The 17,557-nt window shown below is 34.2% G+C and overlaps 1 protein-coding gene across 4 annotated transcripts in view; it reads right to left on the reverse strand.

The window, feature by feature from the left end:
- Positions 1-1,510: 1,510 nt before the first annotated feature.
- Positions 1,511-17,557, reverse strand: part of RBM27 (RNA binding motif protein 27) — a 68,503-nt gene continuing 52,456 nt past the window's right edge. For all 4 annotated transcript variants that reach the window (XM_014854791.3, XM_014854790.3, XM_014854793.3 and 1 more), the window contains 4 exons: positions 16,528-16,632; positions 16,208-16,399; positions 6,343-6,453; positions 1,511-4,786 (listed from right to left, as the gene is read on the reverse strand). In XM_014854791.3, the coding sequence (XP_014710277.2) occupies positions 4,703-4,786; positions 6,343-6,453; positions 16,208-16,399; positions 16,528-16,632 (492 nt within the window). In that variant the 3' untranslated portion in view covers positions 1,511-4,702. The remainder of the gene's footprint in view (positions 4,787-6,342; positions 6,454-16,207; positions 16,400-16,527; positions 16,633-17,557) is intronic.

Consider the following 17,557-nt stretch of genomic DNA (forward strand, 5'->3'; position numbering starts at 1 on the left):
TTAGGGCCTTCTTCCCTTGCTCCTCTTTCACAAAAGGAAGAGAACATAAATACAAAGAAAAAGTTAACAACGTTTATCACGCTTAATGACCTCCACTGGCAAAAACAAACTATATGCAGAAGCCTAAGGAAAAAGTAGACTCAAACTACAAATATCTTGCAAACAATCATCAAATACTATTCTGACCTTAATTTCACCTGTATCAAGTTGCCTATCTCAGAATGCTGGGATGGTTTAGTTAACCTAAGGTTGATTGCAGAACCAGGTAAGGGGCCAAATGGTAGATGATCCTGTAGAAAGAAGATCACTGGGCAATAAAATCAATTCAGCATAAATGAAGGTGATTGAAACTAAAAATGATACAAAAAGGGCAGGTCTGCCCTACAAGACAATCTCGGTCCACTTGTTTAAAGCAACCCTGACTCTCTCACCTAAAACGATCCCATGTGTTGGCAGACGCACTCCTAGCTTGTGTTTACCGTCACATAATTAGATCTAGGCTGGATAGGACACTGGTGGTCACGATTCAAAATTTATCCTTGGCTTCAGAAAAATCAGTATAAACTCCACACAAAACCAATGATTTCTGTTCATGAGAGCTTCATTTCAGTAAAATATTTGATTTGTTACTATTAAACAGATATAACTATGTTCAGAATTATGCTTGCCCCCCAAAAAAACTCCCAGAACTAATGTTAATAATAAACATAAATAGGATAAATTACCATCTATTCAAAATAAATGGTCACACAGAGCTTATTTGCCATTTAACTAACTCATAAAATACAGATAAAATTTCTGTGTATTCCAAAACAATGAAAATGAAATCTATTCCCATTCTTTAGTATTTTCCTGTATAAACTAAGCTTTAAAGAATGACTCTTCTTAGACAATGCATAATCACTTGATGGGGAATTTTATAAGAAAAGCAATTCTTAAAACAAGAAAATAGGAGCCCAGGTGATACACTTCCCTGGTCCCAACACACCCGGTCCTTAGTGTGTAAGACCACTTCCTTCTCCCATTATTCGTTAAGAATATTCATCACAATTACAACTGACATATCTTTAGGTCATCTCTTCAAGGTGTTATTTCCCTTCTCTCTGTTCTACTTCAGGAAAACATTCTTCCTATGTTGGTAGGCATATTAATTAATTAATATCCTCAAGATAATATTAAAATAAGTGCTTTCATAACATTTTTTGTGCTTTATATCTGAGATACCAAGACCCACCCATGAACAAATATGGCTATCAAAGGTTACTTACAAGTAACACTTTAATACCCTTCTCTTTTCAAGACTACCCTATTGAGGGAGTTATTCTACTAAATTTTTAATAGCCAGTGATTCAGTATGCAAATTCATATTGAGTGGCACTCTCTCATGTACATGAACCCAACATAAAACACACATGCATATCTACTACTCACTCACTCTCACACACAAGCACACATACACACACATTTTCTTTCTTTCCAGAACAAGCCAGAATTACAGCTCTTTTGGTGATTGTTATAACTTTTGGAATGGTTCATAAATTTTCGAAATTCTTTTAAATTTGTAATACTTGTATCTTTTTTCTTTTTTTTCAATTGTGAACCATTCCATATTGCATCTTTATTGCAAAAGTCAACATGCTTCTTAGAAATTCAGATTGTAATCGATAAAACAAACATTACATATATGAATTTAAATGTATAAACAGTTAGAAATTCAACAATATCTCCTATTATACTATTACACAAGTTCACAATTTTGTAAAAACTATAATACAGGCATACTATACATCAAGAGGAACCACTATTCCTTTTCACATGATTTTTTTCTTCTTTTTGAAATAATGATCCATCACCATGGACTTTTTTCACTCTAACAAGACTGTTTTCCAATTCATCATCTTAGCTAGTGATAATGTTTTTCCAATGTTACAACATGAAGAAATTGAGGGAAATTCTGCATTTCCTGGGGTTACCTTTTTCAGCTTGGGCAGCAATCTGCTCAGTAAACCAGGGTGACCTAGGCAGATTGGTGGTTGTTATTGCTCATCAGCTACTTAGAAAGATGTCATACACACTAAAAAGAACAGAATTTGCCTCAGATGGTATATGTTATTTCTGTAAATGAAGATGCCAAGAAAACAAGTCATGGTAGTTACTTTTAAGGGAAATTCTAACGCTTGGGGATTTGAGGATGAGAGTAAAAAATCCTAAAGAAAAAAAATATGTTCAACTATTTTATGCTAAACTTAAATTTTCTAACATTATATTTAACCCATATTTTAAATTCATTTTTAAGATTCAAACATGTTTAAAAATCTTAAAGTATTTTGGTCCTATTTAAGGTGTACTGCAAACTAAGTTTTATACAAAGGGCCTTCAAATCACTGGGAAAGGTATCTATCTATTCCTCAATTTAACACCCTTCTCTTTCATCTGCTCTCCCCCATAACTAAAAAGTCAAACAAATCCTCAACTCTCTCTGTACTAAGAGTGTAATAAGATGTCAATTTTGAGGTTAAAAAATCATATGAAAAGGAATCTTATTCTGTTGAACTGTCAGTCTACTGAAAATTTTCTTACAGTTCCATTAATTTACTGTAATTTTCCATTTCCAAATACAAAAATACAACAATTCTTATTGAAATCTATACGCTGGTAGTTTTAGTACACAAAAAAACCAAACAAATTATTTACAAAATTATACAGTTTAAGAAAAAACTTTGTACAAAAAATATATAAATCCTTTGTTCCCTCTATCACGTTTAAACTGTCAGGACTCAAAATATTCACCACAATGAATCTTTCAAAATATATACCGACTGAGCCACAGACATCAAGAAAATTTCATTAGAGATGATGGAGGAGGAAGGAGCAAGATTGCTTATTCTAGGTACCCCATTGTAATGTTTTCCTTCTTTTATAAGCTTATTTTAGCTTCAGTGTTATCAGAAATATAATAATAGCCAAGAAAGAGGAAGTCCTCATTATTATGAAGGGAAAATTACATGAACATAAAAATGATCCTGGTTTGACACATCATTCCAGGAAAATATATAGAAGAGAAAAGATAATCAAAACGTGGGATTTAACTTCTAAGCTAAGTAAATCTAGAGTCCTGATGGTTTTAAGTTTCTTAGTGAATAGCTTCTATTTTGAGAAACACTCTTTATCTCAGGAAAGAAAATCCTTGATATAGTGATCACCAAGAACCTTCTGAAGCCAACAGGAAGTTTCATATTTTCACACCACACATATATAAAAACATAGATGTGTATATCCTTGAAAAAGTGACATCCTATGTACATTAACCATCTTATTTCCCCGGGGTCAATACAGTGTAGTGTTGCTCCTCTGCTTTTCCATCTAACATTCAGAACACAAGGACATAAATTTACATATATATTTTACTTAACAGATACTCTACTCTATACAGTGTACAGTAAAAATGCACACAGTGAAGGAAACTGTCTACTGAAGGATGCATATGTTCATGGATAGCAACAAGCTACAAAATTATGAAAATATAAGGTCATCTGATCAAAGTCAAGTTATGACTCCCATTTATTACTAGCATACCTGTCCCCCCACTACATCCCACCCCACCCTACCCCAGTCACCTCACCATCATGGTTTAAATTTAGGAAAAGAATTTCAGACACTTTTTAACCCTTTTGTGTAACTATTAACTATACTGAAGCTTTAAAAAAGAAAAAAAGAAGCTGGTGACTCTTTCTCCCCCACAAATCCTTCTATTATTCTCATCAAAACATCACTTATTTATCAAGGTGCTGGTTTAAACTTTTTATTGGGGACTGACTTTTGGTGTCCCAAAAGAATCACTTATCTCAATAATGGGTAAGTCAGGCTTATTAATAAAAAGGCAGGAGAAAGAAAACGGAGACGAGAAAGGGGCAATAGGTGAAAGCCATTTACATGCTGAGAATGTTTAAAAAAAAAAAAAAAGACCACCTAAACCAATGCTCACTAATTTCAAAGCAAACTGAGGATCAGTACAGGAGAAGTCTAGGAGAGTTAATATGATGACAGAATGGAAATACCACGGAGCTAGCTACCATTGCCTTACAGCATTTAAGAACACAGAGTTTGTTATGATTTACACTAAAATAGTACTTACTACTTACTGCACATAAAAATTCCACCCCCCCCCAATTTAGACTGAATACAAATTGGGCTTCTCCACAGTAAAAAAATTAAAATAAATTTACTTTCCTTCCAAGACAACTCTTGAAAGCAAAAGGGTATTTTAATTACAAATATCTCTTACTGTCTGACGACCCATCCATAATAGCTGAGAGTTAAGAGATTCAGGCGATTTTGACATTTAATGAAATTTTATCAGTAGATTATAATCCAAAATAAAATTTCTGAACACCCTGTCATTTACATCATAATCCAACACCAATAGCAACAAAAACAGGTGGTGTGGAAGATAAGGCTCTAGAGATTATCCATGTCATTCCTGTGGATCTTCACAACTGTGTAAAAGTCGCTAGGCCTTTGGTGTTTTAGTATCATGAACAGTTATGAGATGTGTTTAAATAGCAAACTTGCTGTCCCTAAACCTACTGTGTTGAAAAGAAAAATAAAAAAAATTTTTTTGGCTCATTGACTTCTTTAAATAATTTTAAAAAGTTGTTCTTCTAAACAATATTCCTAAAAATTATACAGCTCGCATCAGATTTCATCTTCGCCATGAACGAGACTCATATTCATCTTCATCTTCATCGTCATCATCATGCAAAAACAAATCTGAGGTTTCTGGTTCCTGAAGAAAGAGGGTAAGATCTATTTAGTGGTACAAGAAAGTTAAGTAAAATACTTTTTAGGCCCAAGGACAAATAGACTAGTATACAAAGCCCAGGCTGATTGACAACTGATGCACTCAGAGTATCTTTCAGGGAAGGAAAACCTAAAACATTTTTTTAAATGTATATATATTCTTCTCCCCTGCTAATTTTGCTAGTTTTAATGAAGATTTCCATTCTAACATCGTCAAGAAAATAAACTAACTAATATATGAACAGTAGGGGATTTAAAGAAAAATTAAGAAATATGTTTTTGATATTTAAATTAAGTATCAAATAAATATATATTAATATACTTTATATTAATAAAAATAAATAAATATATTAAAATTAATTTTATTCCATTAACTTAAAAATCAGGAAAATAAACGACCATTCAAACTCCTAAACCTTTCCCTTAATATCCAATTATTTGTGTTTGGAGAATATAATAACTTGCCCATGACACTGACATTCCAAATCTTATGTAAAAATCTAAAATATTACACAAAGTAGAAATATCTACAAACATTCCCAAAATACCAAGATTTTTCTTTTTTTTAACATAAGAAATGTGTCTGCTTTTGTTATATAAAATTATCCACGCGGTCAGAAGACTCTTGATCAATCATAAAGGCCAAACATCTTTTAAAACCAAAATTATGATGAATCAGGAATAACTTGCAATGTTGGCTAAATGTCCATTTTAATAAACAAATTAGAAATACAGGGAAAAAAGGAAAAATAATTCTTACAATTTAAGAGAGGCTGATTATTTAGTACTTGGTATTATATGTAAGTCTTTGGTTTTCCTATTCTTCCCTCTTATGTCCAACTTCCTTACACTCTCATTTTAACCAATTATACATAGAAGGAAAACAAGAAACTCAAATCTATTGTTTATGAAATGTGAATAAACAAAAAGCTAAAACAACCAGCTAAGATTTAATTTGTTCATGTAATCCATGTTCTCATTTACCAGAATAAAAATTTCTAGATCCCAAATAAAACCCAAATAAATAAAAATAAAAAAGAAGAAAAGAATAGTCTCTCTTGGGGCCAGCCAAATGGCGCAGCGGTTAAGTGTGCACATTCCCCTTCAGTGGCCCAGAGTTTGCAGATTAGGATCCCGGGTGCCGACATGGTGCTACTTGACAAGCCATGCTGTGGCAGGCGTCCTACATATAAAGTAGAGGAAGATAGGCATGGATGTTAGCTCAGGGCTAATCTTCCTCAGCAAAAAGAGGAGGACTGGTGGCAGATGTTAGCTCAGGGCTAATCTTCCTCAAAAAAAAAAAAAGAAGAAGAAGAAGAAAATAGTTGTCTCTCCTGTACTAGAAAATAACCCCTGAAAGAGGTGCATATATTTCCACACCTGTTCGGATTATTTAATAAACTTCTAGACTAGTCTTAACTAACTGCATGCATGAAAGAAGAAATCAATATTTATATTTCAAACTATTTACTTTAATGTCAAGAAAAATATATAATTGGTAAACAATCTAATTCAACTCTTATTTTCAATCATTAAATTTACCTCCTCCTTGACTTCTTCCTCCTCAGTCTCAGTGGATACAGAAGGCACCTTGGCCTTGTGCCACGATATTTGCAGCCGACGGTCTTTGAATTTTGACCCTTGGTTTGCAGCCTAAAACAGATTTTAGAAAAACACGAAAGTTTGTACCCACATTTACTAACAACTTCTTCAAACTGTGTGCTATTTAAAAAGTATAATGACTTGGGGGAAAAATCTGTTTAAGAGGATCTACAAACAAATCTCCAAGAGAGCTAAAAAATAGTGAGGTCCCTTTTAATTAGAGGACCATATGTTCTGATTTGCCCAGGACAGTCCATGATTTATATCTGTGTCATGTAAATTTTAGGATTTGTCTTGGTTTGGATGATAAACTATACAGCCACTCTACTTAGAAAAGACATAATGAGGATAACAAATATTGTCTTAATACAATTACTGGTCTTTGGCTTTGATAATCTACATATTTAGACTGAAACCTTAAAAATATACCTAATTTTTACAAATTGCCTATTCATCTCATGACATTTTTTATAGCCCACCTATATTTGATAAAGCTAGTCCTACTTCTTGTGAAATGCTATAAACGATAAATAGCCCCCAACTCATCTACGCATTCAACAAATGTTAACTAAAACACTTACTATCCTAACTCAAGGTAAAACTGCTCAGTTTCAAATGTTTTTCTTGGTATTACCGTCTAAACATTTTTTTTCCTCCCCAGCAAATTTCAGTAAGAAAGCAAAAGTTTAATTTTAAAGACAAAGCAAGAGAGACAAAAGAACAGGGACTCAAAGTTTCGTGACAGTGAAAGCTTAGTCATTCCTGCAGCTTTCCTATCCACAGTGCTGGACTGCAGAATATCCCCAATTCTTGGTTTAGTTCTGAAAACATAAGAGAAGGGGTTCTTTTAAATTTGGGGTTTCACTCTAGTTTTTCTAGAAAAAATACAGATCAACTTCATGAAGCATCTTTGCCAAATGATTCCACAGAACACACAGATCATTGCATAGTAAGACTATACAGGAGGCCCAATCCATACCAATCACTTACTGTCTGAATAGATATCAGCCTGTGATCTAAGGAAAAATTCTCATTATCCCTTGAGGGGGCTGAATGTTTATAACCGGACACCAAACATTTTGACTTGTGGGACATACTAAACTGGTGTATTGAAATGGCCCTATCCAAACATACATTGACCATCTTTTAAAAATCAGGCAGTTGTTAAGAGAGTAGATCTTAAAAGTTCTCATCACAAGGAAAAAAAATGTTAACTGTGAAGTGATGGATGTTAACTAAACTTACTTTAAGAATCATTTATACACATATCAAACCATTACATTGTACATCTTAAACTACTACAATGTTATATGTCAATTACAGCTCAATAAACCTGGAGGGGAAAATCAGGTAATGGGTGTAACAGACATCCTCTGTCCTTACTCTCTCCTTTAACACGTAGCCCAATTACAGAGAGACTTTTTCACTGTTTATTTTGTTCATTTCTGTATTATTTGAATTCTTCTTTCCAGGTTTACTGAGGCATAACTGATAGAATTGTAAGATATTTAAAGTGTACAACATGATTTGATATACATACACACTGTGAAAGGATTCCCTCATTAAGTTAATTAACACATCCATCACCTCACATATTTACCTTTTTTGTGTGAGAACATTTAAGTTCTACTCTTTGAGCAAATTTCAATTATACAATACAGTATTATCAATCTATAGTTACCATGTTATACAGGAGATCCTTAGACCTTGTTATTTGAATTTTTACATAAAGATACATTACTTTTAGGGGCCGGCCCTGTGGCCAAGTGGTTAAGTTCACACGCTCTGCTTCGGCTGCCCAGCATTTCGCTGGTTCAGATCCTGGGCGTGGACACAGCACCGCTCATTAGGCCATGTTGAGGTGGTGTCCCACATACCACAAATAGAAGGACCCACAACTAAAATATACAACTGTGTACTGGGGGATTTGGGGAGAAAAATCAGGAAAAAAAAAAAGAAGATTGGCAACAGTTGTTATCTCAGGTGCCAATCTTTAAAAAAAAAGATACATTACTTTTATAATCAGAAAAGGCAATATTTTTAAGCTATATTAACGGAGCTGCCCTCCAAAGAGGGTAGCAGTTCTGTCCTCCAAAAGGAATTTTAAGGCATTAAGTGTATTGGATATGTATTATTGAAGGAAGAACTAGAAATTTAATTTGTATTCAGTCGGGAACTAAGAATATATAACTTCCACTAACTTATAACAAAAAAGATTAGTAATTAGAATAAAGAAGTATTTAATAATACCAAGTTAGGGAACGCCCACACAGTACTAGCAGGAATCTAAACTAATAAAACGGATGCAGTTCATTCAACAATTCTACATATATCCAACAGAAACGTGCACGCATATATACTAAAAGACATCTATAAGAATGTTCAGGCAACACTATTCATAAAAACAAAGCGGAAATAACCCAAATACCTATGAATAGGAGAATGGAAAAATAAATCGTGGTATATTTATAGAAGTGAAAATTATCTAGCAATAGCAAACTAAACAAAAATAGCAAACTACTGTTTTATGTTACAACGCAAATGACTCTCACAAACATAATGTTAAGCAAAAAAAACCAGACAGAGAATGCATACTGTGCAGTTCCATTCATATAATTTTTAAAAAATGGGCAGAATAGGGCCAGCCCCGGTTGCCTAGTGGTTAAGTTTGGTGTGCTCCACTTCAGCAGCCCAGGTTTGGTTCCCAAGCACAGACCAACATCACTCATCAGTGGCCATGCTGTGGCAGTGGCTCACATACAAAAAGAGGAAGACTGGCAACAAATGTTAGCTTAGGGAAAATTTTCCTCACCAAAAAAAAGGCAGGGGGGCAGAACACTACTAGAATATTTAGGAAGGCACATTTAGGTGATAAAACTACAGCTGATTCTCATTATTTGCAGTAGTTACATAAAGTCCACTGCAAGTATTTAATACCGAACAAGTGATCCTCGGGGAAATAGGGGGTTAGGTTCCTATGAGCCTCTAGTCAAAACATTTGCATCAAAGTTAATCAATACATAAACTTGTTTTGCATTTAAAGACACCTTACTTAATACATATTGTAGATTCATTAACACTGAAGTCACAGCCAAAAGCACGATAACTCAGGCCTGAACAAACCTTACCTAACATACGTATCTTCAACATAAGGCACATCACAGCCTTCTTGAACTTAGAAACGTGACACAGCACTTCAGAGCCACACTTGGAGGCCATTTTAAATAGTGAAATCACCAACAAAAAGCACAAAAATGAGAAAAATGTGGCACTAAACAGACTGGGAAAAGGACACCTGTTTACAGTATGAGAGCTGAAACAAGAAGGCAGAGCGTCACCCTTTTTGACCTCAGCTAGGAATGTGTGTATCGATCAACTCAAATTTTTCAGAGCTCTGCACATGTCTGAAAATTACCATGAAAACATCTCAAGTATTGATCTTGAGGTTATAAATAAATTTTAGTGGGTAAGTGAATTTGCAGATACAGAACCCAAGAATAATTAGGATTGACTGTATAAAGACAGCAAGGATGTGATTACCATAAAGTGAGGATAAGTTACTTTTCTGAGGAGGAGAAGATAGCAACTGAAACGAGGCAGGAGGGGGCTTTTGGGGTGCTGAGAACGTTCTATTTCTTGACCTGAGGGGTAGGCATATGGGAGTATACCTTCTGCTAAATCACTGAACTATATGTTTCTAATTGGTACAGTTTGTTTTAATAAACATCTTGAATTGAGTATTATTTTTATAATTTTAAGAAAACACCAAACAGCTAAAATATTTATGTTAAAAAAGCAAGGTTTCAAATGCATCCCTGTATTTATAATATAATCTCCTATTTTGGTAAATTTTTTTTAAGTGAAAGACTTTACATATGTATTCTCACATTCATAATGTTTTTCCTACAAAGATATCCAAGAATACTGAGTACCTTTTAAGAGAAGCCAGAGATTAAGAAAAAGAAGGGAGATTTTTACTTTTTATTAACCATTTGCATGAATTAAATTGTCTATTAAAAAATACTTGTAAAAATTTAGGACTGGCCTCTTAAAATGTTACATACCTATTAAAATATCTAACTTTTCTATACACACATATATCCTCACACACATATCTATAATATGGCTTCAAGTTATTAAATATTGGGGAAAAGTTAGATGTCCATCAATACGGGATGATTTAAATCTAGTACGGTACATTTATGCAATGAAATATCATGCAGCCATTAAAAGAATAAAGCAACACCATATGCACTAGTAGAGCACTCTCTCTAATAACAATCTAATACATATTAAGTGAAAAGTGCATATGCAAAAGAGTGTTGTATAACATGCCACTATTTTGTAAAAGACGGATCAAATAATACAAATACATAGAGACAGAGAATATCTTCGAGAGGATACGTGAGAAACGGGTGACAGTAACTGCCTATGGGGAGTGAAATTGAGTGACTAGAGGTAGAAGGAAATCTTATTTTTCACCGTATACACTTTCATTTCTTTTACACTTTGCGTATGTGTGTTGCTCCAAAAAATAAAATAACTCAAATACGACATTAATATATATGTATATATGAGCATGTCAATTACATAGCATCAATGAAAATTTATACGCAGTAACTTAGAGGTAAGTTACTCAGAGAGAAATTCATCTAGCCCAGACATTTTCCCAGATCAGAAACTGAGCCAATTCTGTGCCAGTCATCATTCATCAATCACCTGACTGGCAAAGATGAAAAAACAAACTTCAAGTGCTGTTGAGGATATGGGCAAATAGGTACTCTCATCCAACGTCACCACACATATAAATTAGTACGACATTCCGGGAGGGTACTTGGCAAGCTGTACCAAAATTTTAAATATGCATGCCTTTGATCCAGTCATCTCACTCCTATGAATTAACCTAAAGCAAAGGTTCTCAACTAGAGACAGTAACGTTACTCTAGGGGGTGTTCTGCTGTCATACTGACTGAAGAGTACTTACTGGCATTTAGTAGATAGGAGGAGCCAGGAGTGCCAAAGGTCCTGCAGTGTGCACAACTGTCTCACATAAATTATTCTACCAAAAAAAGTCAAATCCGGTAAGACATATAAAAGATTGTTTAATAGTGAAAAAATGGGAAACACCCTAACTAGCTATTGATAGGCAGTAAATAACAGTAGTTCACAAAAGATCTCTCATTACTAAAGTTTTTAACAAGGTCTGATGTAGGGCAATCAAGGAAGCACTATTCAGAAAAGTTTCTCTGAATATTGAATTCAGAAAAAGGTAACCTTTTAACTATAAGGCATTACTTTCATATACAGCAAAACTCTTCAATATATTTGCAGACACTTGGAAGATGGCAAAGGGTAAAAACCCTGTCTAGAGAGGCTGTACAGAAATAGCTAACTGTACGTGCGAAGTCTTTAGAAATTACAGAAGTACTCAGTCGCCTTACACGAAGTTCCAGGAACGACAGGGTGGGTGAATTAGAGGTCCTTGAAAGTAAGAACACAAAAATTATAATAAATTACATAAATATTTTTTGGGGTACAGAAGCTCAGACTTCTAAACCTCTTACTTTCTTCAGACTCAAAAGGCTCTCTGGCTACAGATGGACGACTGACCATCCATAGTATGCAATGACAGTAAAGTGATTTATTTTTTAAAGGCATAAATCCATAAGAAAATAGAAAATGAGAAAGAACAAAACAAAGCCAAAAACACTTGGAAAGCTGGAAAGTAGAAGGACTACTGGCAACTCAATATATAACACTTAAAATTTAAAAATCAAGAAGAATCAATAAAGTTATACTATTTAGAAATGAAAAAATACCAAAAGAATCAGCTAAAAGAGTTAAAAGTGGACATCTTGGGAGAATGGAGCAGGAGACTGTGTAACAACATCATGGCTGTCAAGCTCACTTGACTCTACAAATGATGTGCATGTATACCTTTTAAGAAAATACAAACTAAAAAACTCATATCAAAAGAATCTAAGGTACTCAAAAACTGTTGTTGTTTTCTTCTTTCTCTAACTGCATACTTTGCAAGTTTTCTTCAATGAACATCATGGAAGATACTGTTGGCTGTCTAACCAATAACAACTTAGCCTCTTTTCTTTCTAGTAGATCTTGATTTTCACTGGCCAACCACCAGATGGTAAACCATGATTGGTTTAATTCTATCATGATAACTCCATTTCCCTCAAAAGGGATTAGTTTAGAACTAGGTAGGTGACACATCTGGCTAAGACACATGGGGCCACATCTGCTGAGTGAGAGTGGTGTGGGGGTTTCTTTTGGGGTGGGGGAGGGATACTTTCTGAGAGGGTTGATCTCATTTTTTTAAAAAATGTCCTCAGAAAGGTACTCTTCCTTTTCTGCCTTTGGACATTTTTCTTAGAGGTCATGATTTTTGTTATTGCTGCAGCCATCCTGATACTAGGGAAAAAAAAAACACATGAGAACAAAAGCCAGAGGAGAAATATGAAAAGAACCTGTGTGGCTGAGTTTGTGAATTAATCAATCCTAAAACCTCCCTACCTCTGGACTTCTTAACAAGAAAGACAATAAACGTTCAACATTTTCCAAGTTATTTGTTACCTGTAGCCAAATGCACCTTGAAAAACACGTACTATCTTCATAAACAAGAAGGAAAAACAAATCAAGCTCCACCCTACATCACCGAGCACAACAGCTAAACCACACTGCCACAGTTCAGAAATCCTGTAGTTAACTAACACATCCTACTTGAAAAATGCCAAAGTACGGTTCAAGTATTGCAAACATTTAGTAGAAGTAACTTTCCCTGGTGAAGCTACCAACAGGGTAGTTTCAAGAACACACACTCTCTTTAACCAGGGGTAGAGGAATATATCTTAGCTCGGCCTGTCTGTGTCCTTAAGCAAGGCCCCATAACTTCAAATTTTCAGCTTCTGACCTAGACTGTCATATTAAAATACTTAGAGAGAATTCTTCATGAAGGTTTTAATATCCTCAAATCTTGTCAAATGAAGATACATAAACAAAAATTCTTTTTGTAAAAAGTTCTTTCTGGACTCACTGATTTTATCTTTAAGATATATAAAATTCTATTTATATATTATATAATACTATTTCATATTTTTAACATAAATATTTACCATGTAAAGTAATACAATAACATATATCAGCGATCTGCAAACTACAGCCCTCAGGCCAAATGTGTCCCAGCACCTTGTTTTTGATGGCTTGTGAGCTAAGAATGCTTTTTACATTTTTAAAAGGTTAGCAAAAGGTTTTAAAAGGTTATTAAAAAGAAAAAAAGAAAAAAGAAGGAAAGTGGGGCAGGTGAAGGGAGAGGAAGAGGAGGAGGAGGAGGAGGAGGAGAAGAAAAAAATGTGAGAGAGACTGTATACAGCCCACAAAAGCCTAAAATATTTACTATCTGGTCCACTACAGAAAAAACAAAGTTGACCTCTGATATATATATTAAAATACGTATATATTATTATATATGCTTTATGTTGTTATATATAACTGCCATTGTATATTGAACATTCTTTATATTTTATATTTGTATGTAATTTAATTTATACATATTTTTTATGTAAGTACCTGGGGGAAAAAAGCCCAAGAATAACACATACTTCTCAAATTTGGTTTTAAAATATACAGTATAAAAATGTTGACACTTAATCCTGAATGTGAGGCTAAAAAGTCCAATTTAAAAAATATTATATGTTCATTTGGAAAGCATGGAAAACAAGGATGTGCCTAGAAGAAAAAAACAAAAAACTAATTTAAATTCTGCTACCTAGAACTAACAATTTGATTCACTTTCATTCCAAGTTTATGTATAATCTTGTATCCCACAGCTTTTTTTAACCTATAAGTCAATCCTGAGAATTTTCTCATGTCATTATTCTTTAAAAACATGTTTTTAATAGCAGCAAAGTACTGCCGAGCATTTAGATGGTTCTCATTTTCACTATTACAAAGAGTGCTACACTGAGCATACTTACAGCTATCGTCTACATACAACCATAAAGGATTACTAGACACAGAATAAACTGAAGGACTCCGGAATTAGGTCCTCACACTTCAGAACAGCTTCACTAAAATCCACCCATCATCTTTTTACACAGATATGGTTCATCCATGATGCTTTCGCAATCATTAAGCACAGTAAAAGAATGGTGAAAATATACATTTTACCTTAGCCTTTGTGGGATTATAAAAGACCTTGAAGAAGAGTGACCCTTTAAGTTTGCTAAATCTATTTACAATAATGTCTAGGCATATGTATTTTTGTATTTCTTTCAAAGAAAGCATATTGAACTGCCCAAGTATCTTTTACTAGGGTACCTGCGTTCCTAGTACTCAAGACCATCTGACAGCACCCATCAAAGCCAACGGCAGTGTCTCGTTCTTGAAGTGATCTCATCTGCCTTGGCTTTGTTTGCTCCTTCCCCAAATGCCTAAACATGCCTCTTTCCACAGACCAAACGTCATATTTCAGACTTATCAAACGTTACATAAAAATTGGTTATTATTAGATGCTCTAGAATGAGTCTACTTACAAGAAGGAGAGAGCTGCATTTGAGCATGACTTCTGGGTTAAAACATCTACATAGAGTCTCCAGTGACCCTCAGGACAGAGCATGTGGCTTCCTACCTAAAAGATTACCTACTTTTTGCAACTGGAACTTTGGGTAGAATTAAATTTATAAAAATTCTGCTTTACATAATCCACTATCACCTCACCACAGCTGGCAATGGGTCTAAATGCCCAACTTACTTGGCAAGGAGACTTCACCCAGCCTCCACAAGATACCCTGCACATGTACAGTGCTATCTTCTTTACTCCCCAAAGAAGTCACTTAGAGCTAGTCTCCCACTTCACAGAAAAAGAAAATTAAGAGTCAGATTAGTGAAAGAACTGCCTCAAGAGTGAACAGGCAGGCCAGATGGCTCTCAAATCTGGATACTGTATAACAACCTACCATTCTCCAAGGAGCTGGGTGAAATAGGATCAATGGGCAACCTACTAATAAGAAACTTGGAGTGAAGTCTTGCTCTGTAGGATTTCCCTCACCATCTTTAACACTTATTAGGGCTGAAAATATTTTCTCTCAAAAACGTTGTTTGAGGAATAGGAATCCTGAATGTTAACAGCCAACTGTGTGTTTTTATCTTGGTTCTGTCACTTACTAACTGTATGACCTTGGCTGACTTACTTTTAAGCTTTAGTTTCCCCATCTGTACACATGGGATTTCACATGCACTTTACACAGATATTTAAGATTAAATGAGATCATGCATGAAAATGCTCTAGCATAAATAACAATAAATATTTACTGAACAAATTAATCAGTGGTTGGAAAGAGGATATATTGTGTTTATGCATAAAATAATAAAGACATTTCCCTGTAGTACATCTCTATTTGCATGTTTGTCTAAACATCAGTGGTTGCCACTGTATACAGAATATAACTAAATATGTCCTTTATCCTAATAAGTTCTTCTTTGAATTTTGACTCTATCTCAGATTATTTTCACTTATTGATTATAAACACCTGGTAAACCATGTAATAACCAAAACCAAAAATCAAACACAGCTTTGGAACAACCTGTCACTACAAATCCATTTATGTGGAGTACTATGGAATTACAGAGCATGAGTTGCTTCTTGATCTTCAAATGTATCAGTAAGAATTTGCTAATGTTTTTACAACTTAATTTTCTAATCTATAAAACATTTGACATTAATACAGAATGCAGCTAAAAATTGCTGAATACAGTGTTTTTAGAGTTAGTATTTGCAACTTTAGAAACTTACTGAGAAATGCTGAAGTAATTCATCTTTTTCCTCCTCAATGAATCCCCCAACTGTTAGTGCTTTGGGGCGGTGGTCCACCACCATGTGATTCAGTGAGCCCCTTCCCCTTCCTCCACGGCCTCGGCCTCTTCCTCGACCTTGAGAGGACATGGTCTTTCCTCGACCCACAGGTAAAATACCTAATCGTGCAGCCTGAATAGCAACAACAAAAGGTAGAATATAATACACATTGTTAGACTAAATCTTGGAAAGTAGAGGAAGAGAAAACTATTTTTTGAGATGTTAAATGTAGTGGGCCAGTAACTCTTCTCAAATCTCACCTCAACCTGTAACTGATTGAGTTTTTTCCGTAACTCTGTTGTGTCTTCTCCTGAGGATAGCCTCTTGTGAAGGTCCAGTTCAGTATCTAATAGTTCTTTCTGGGCCTTTGAAAAAATTAAGAGTAAAAGTATATTTTTTAGATAACTTCCAAGATCTTATTTAGAATATTATACTTACAGAATGAGACACATCTCTTTTAAGAAAATGAGAGTGAGAGAGATGCAATAAACATGGCTGTTTCAGGGAAAGTAACCTCACAGACAGAATGCTGAAAACATGTAGAGAGTATAATGATTTCAATAAAAATAACAGGCAGTAATATTGCTTAAGATGGCCTAAAAATCAGACCTTGGAAAGAGTCATCAGAGATGAGGGGGCTAAGAATAATTTTCACAGAATAAGGCACCATAAATGAAACACAACAGGGCAAAAAAAATTCTATAGTAAAAATTCATTAATAGCACAAACATAACAGTTACATAATTGCTTTCAGGTGTGAACTCTATAATTATTGCTACTTTTTTTTTCTAGTAAGACATAAATTAACAGTTTTAGGTGGTGTGACTGTGAGATTTCTTTTTTCTCCCATATTCTCTTTAGTTTTTTAAAATTTGTACATGATCTTTCTATAATTGCGACAAATTTAAATAAAAATAACATTTTTGTTGTATTTTTAAAAAGGAATCTTAATGAAACACTTTACATTCCTATAACAAAAGAGAACCACAATTTCAAATGTAATATAATATTGTACATAAAAATTTTCATTCTATATATCTGACAATTTATTCCCAGTTCTCAAAGGGCTGGAAATTAATCTAAAATCCCACTACAGAGCTACGGTATAATGGAACCACTGTGTAAATCAAGTATTCTCCTAGGGTAAGGAAACAATTAGAAATTACCAAAATTAGACCTAAATGGATCTACAACTTCTGATTATTATTTTCAATAGAATGCCACATTTTAACCCATATTAAAGCCAATGATTTTTTTGGTTTTTTTGTTTTGTTTTGTTTTTGCTGAGGA

The sequence above is a fragment of the Equus asinus genome, chromosome 9 (assembly GCF_041296235.1).
Source record: "Equus asinus isolate D_3611 breed Donkey chromosome 9, EquAss-T2T_v2, whole genome shotgun sequence".
In the NCBI taxonomy this organism is placed as follows: domain Eukaryota; kingdom Metazoa; phylum Chordata; class Mammalia; order Perissodactyla; family Equidae; genus Equus; species Equus asinus.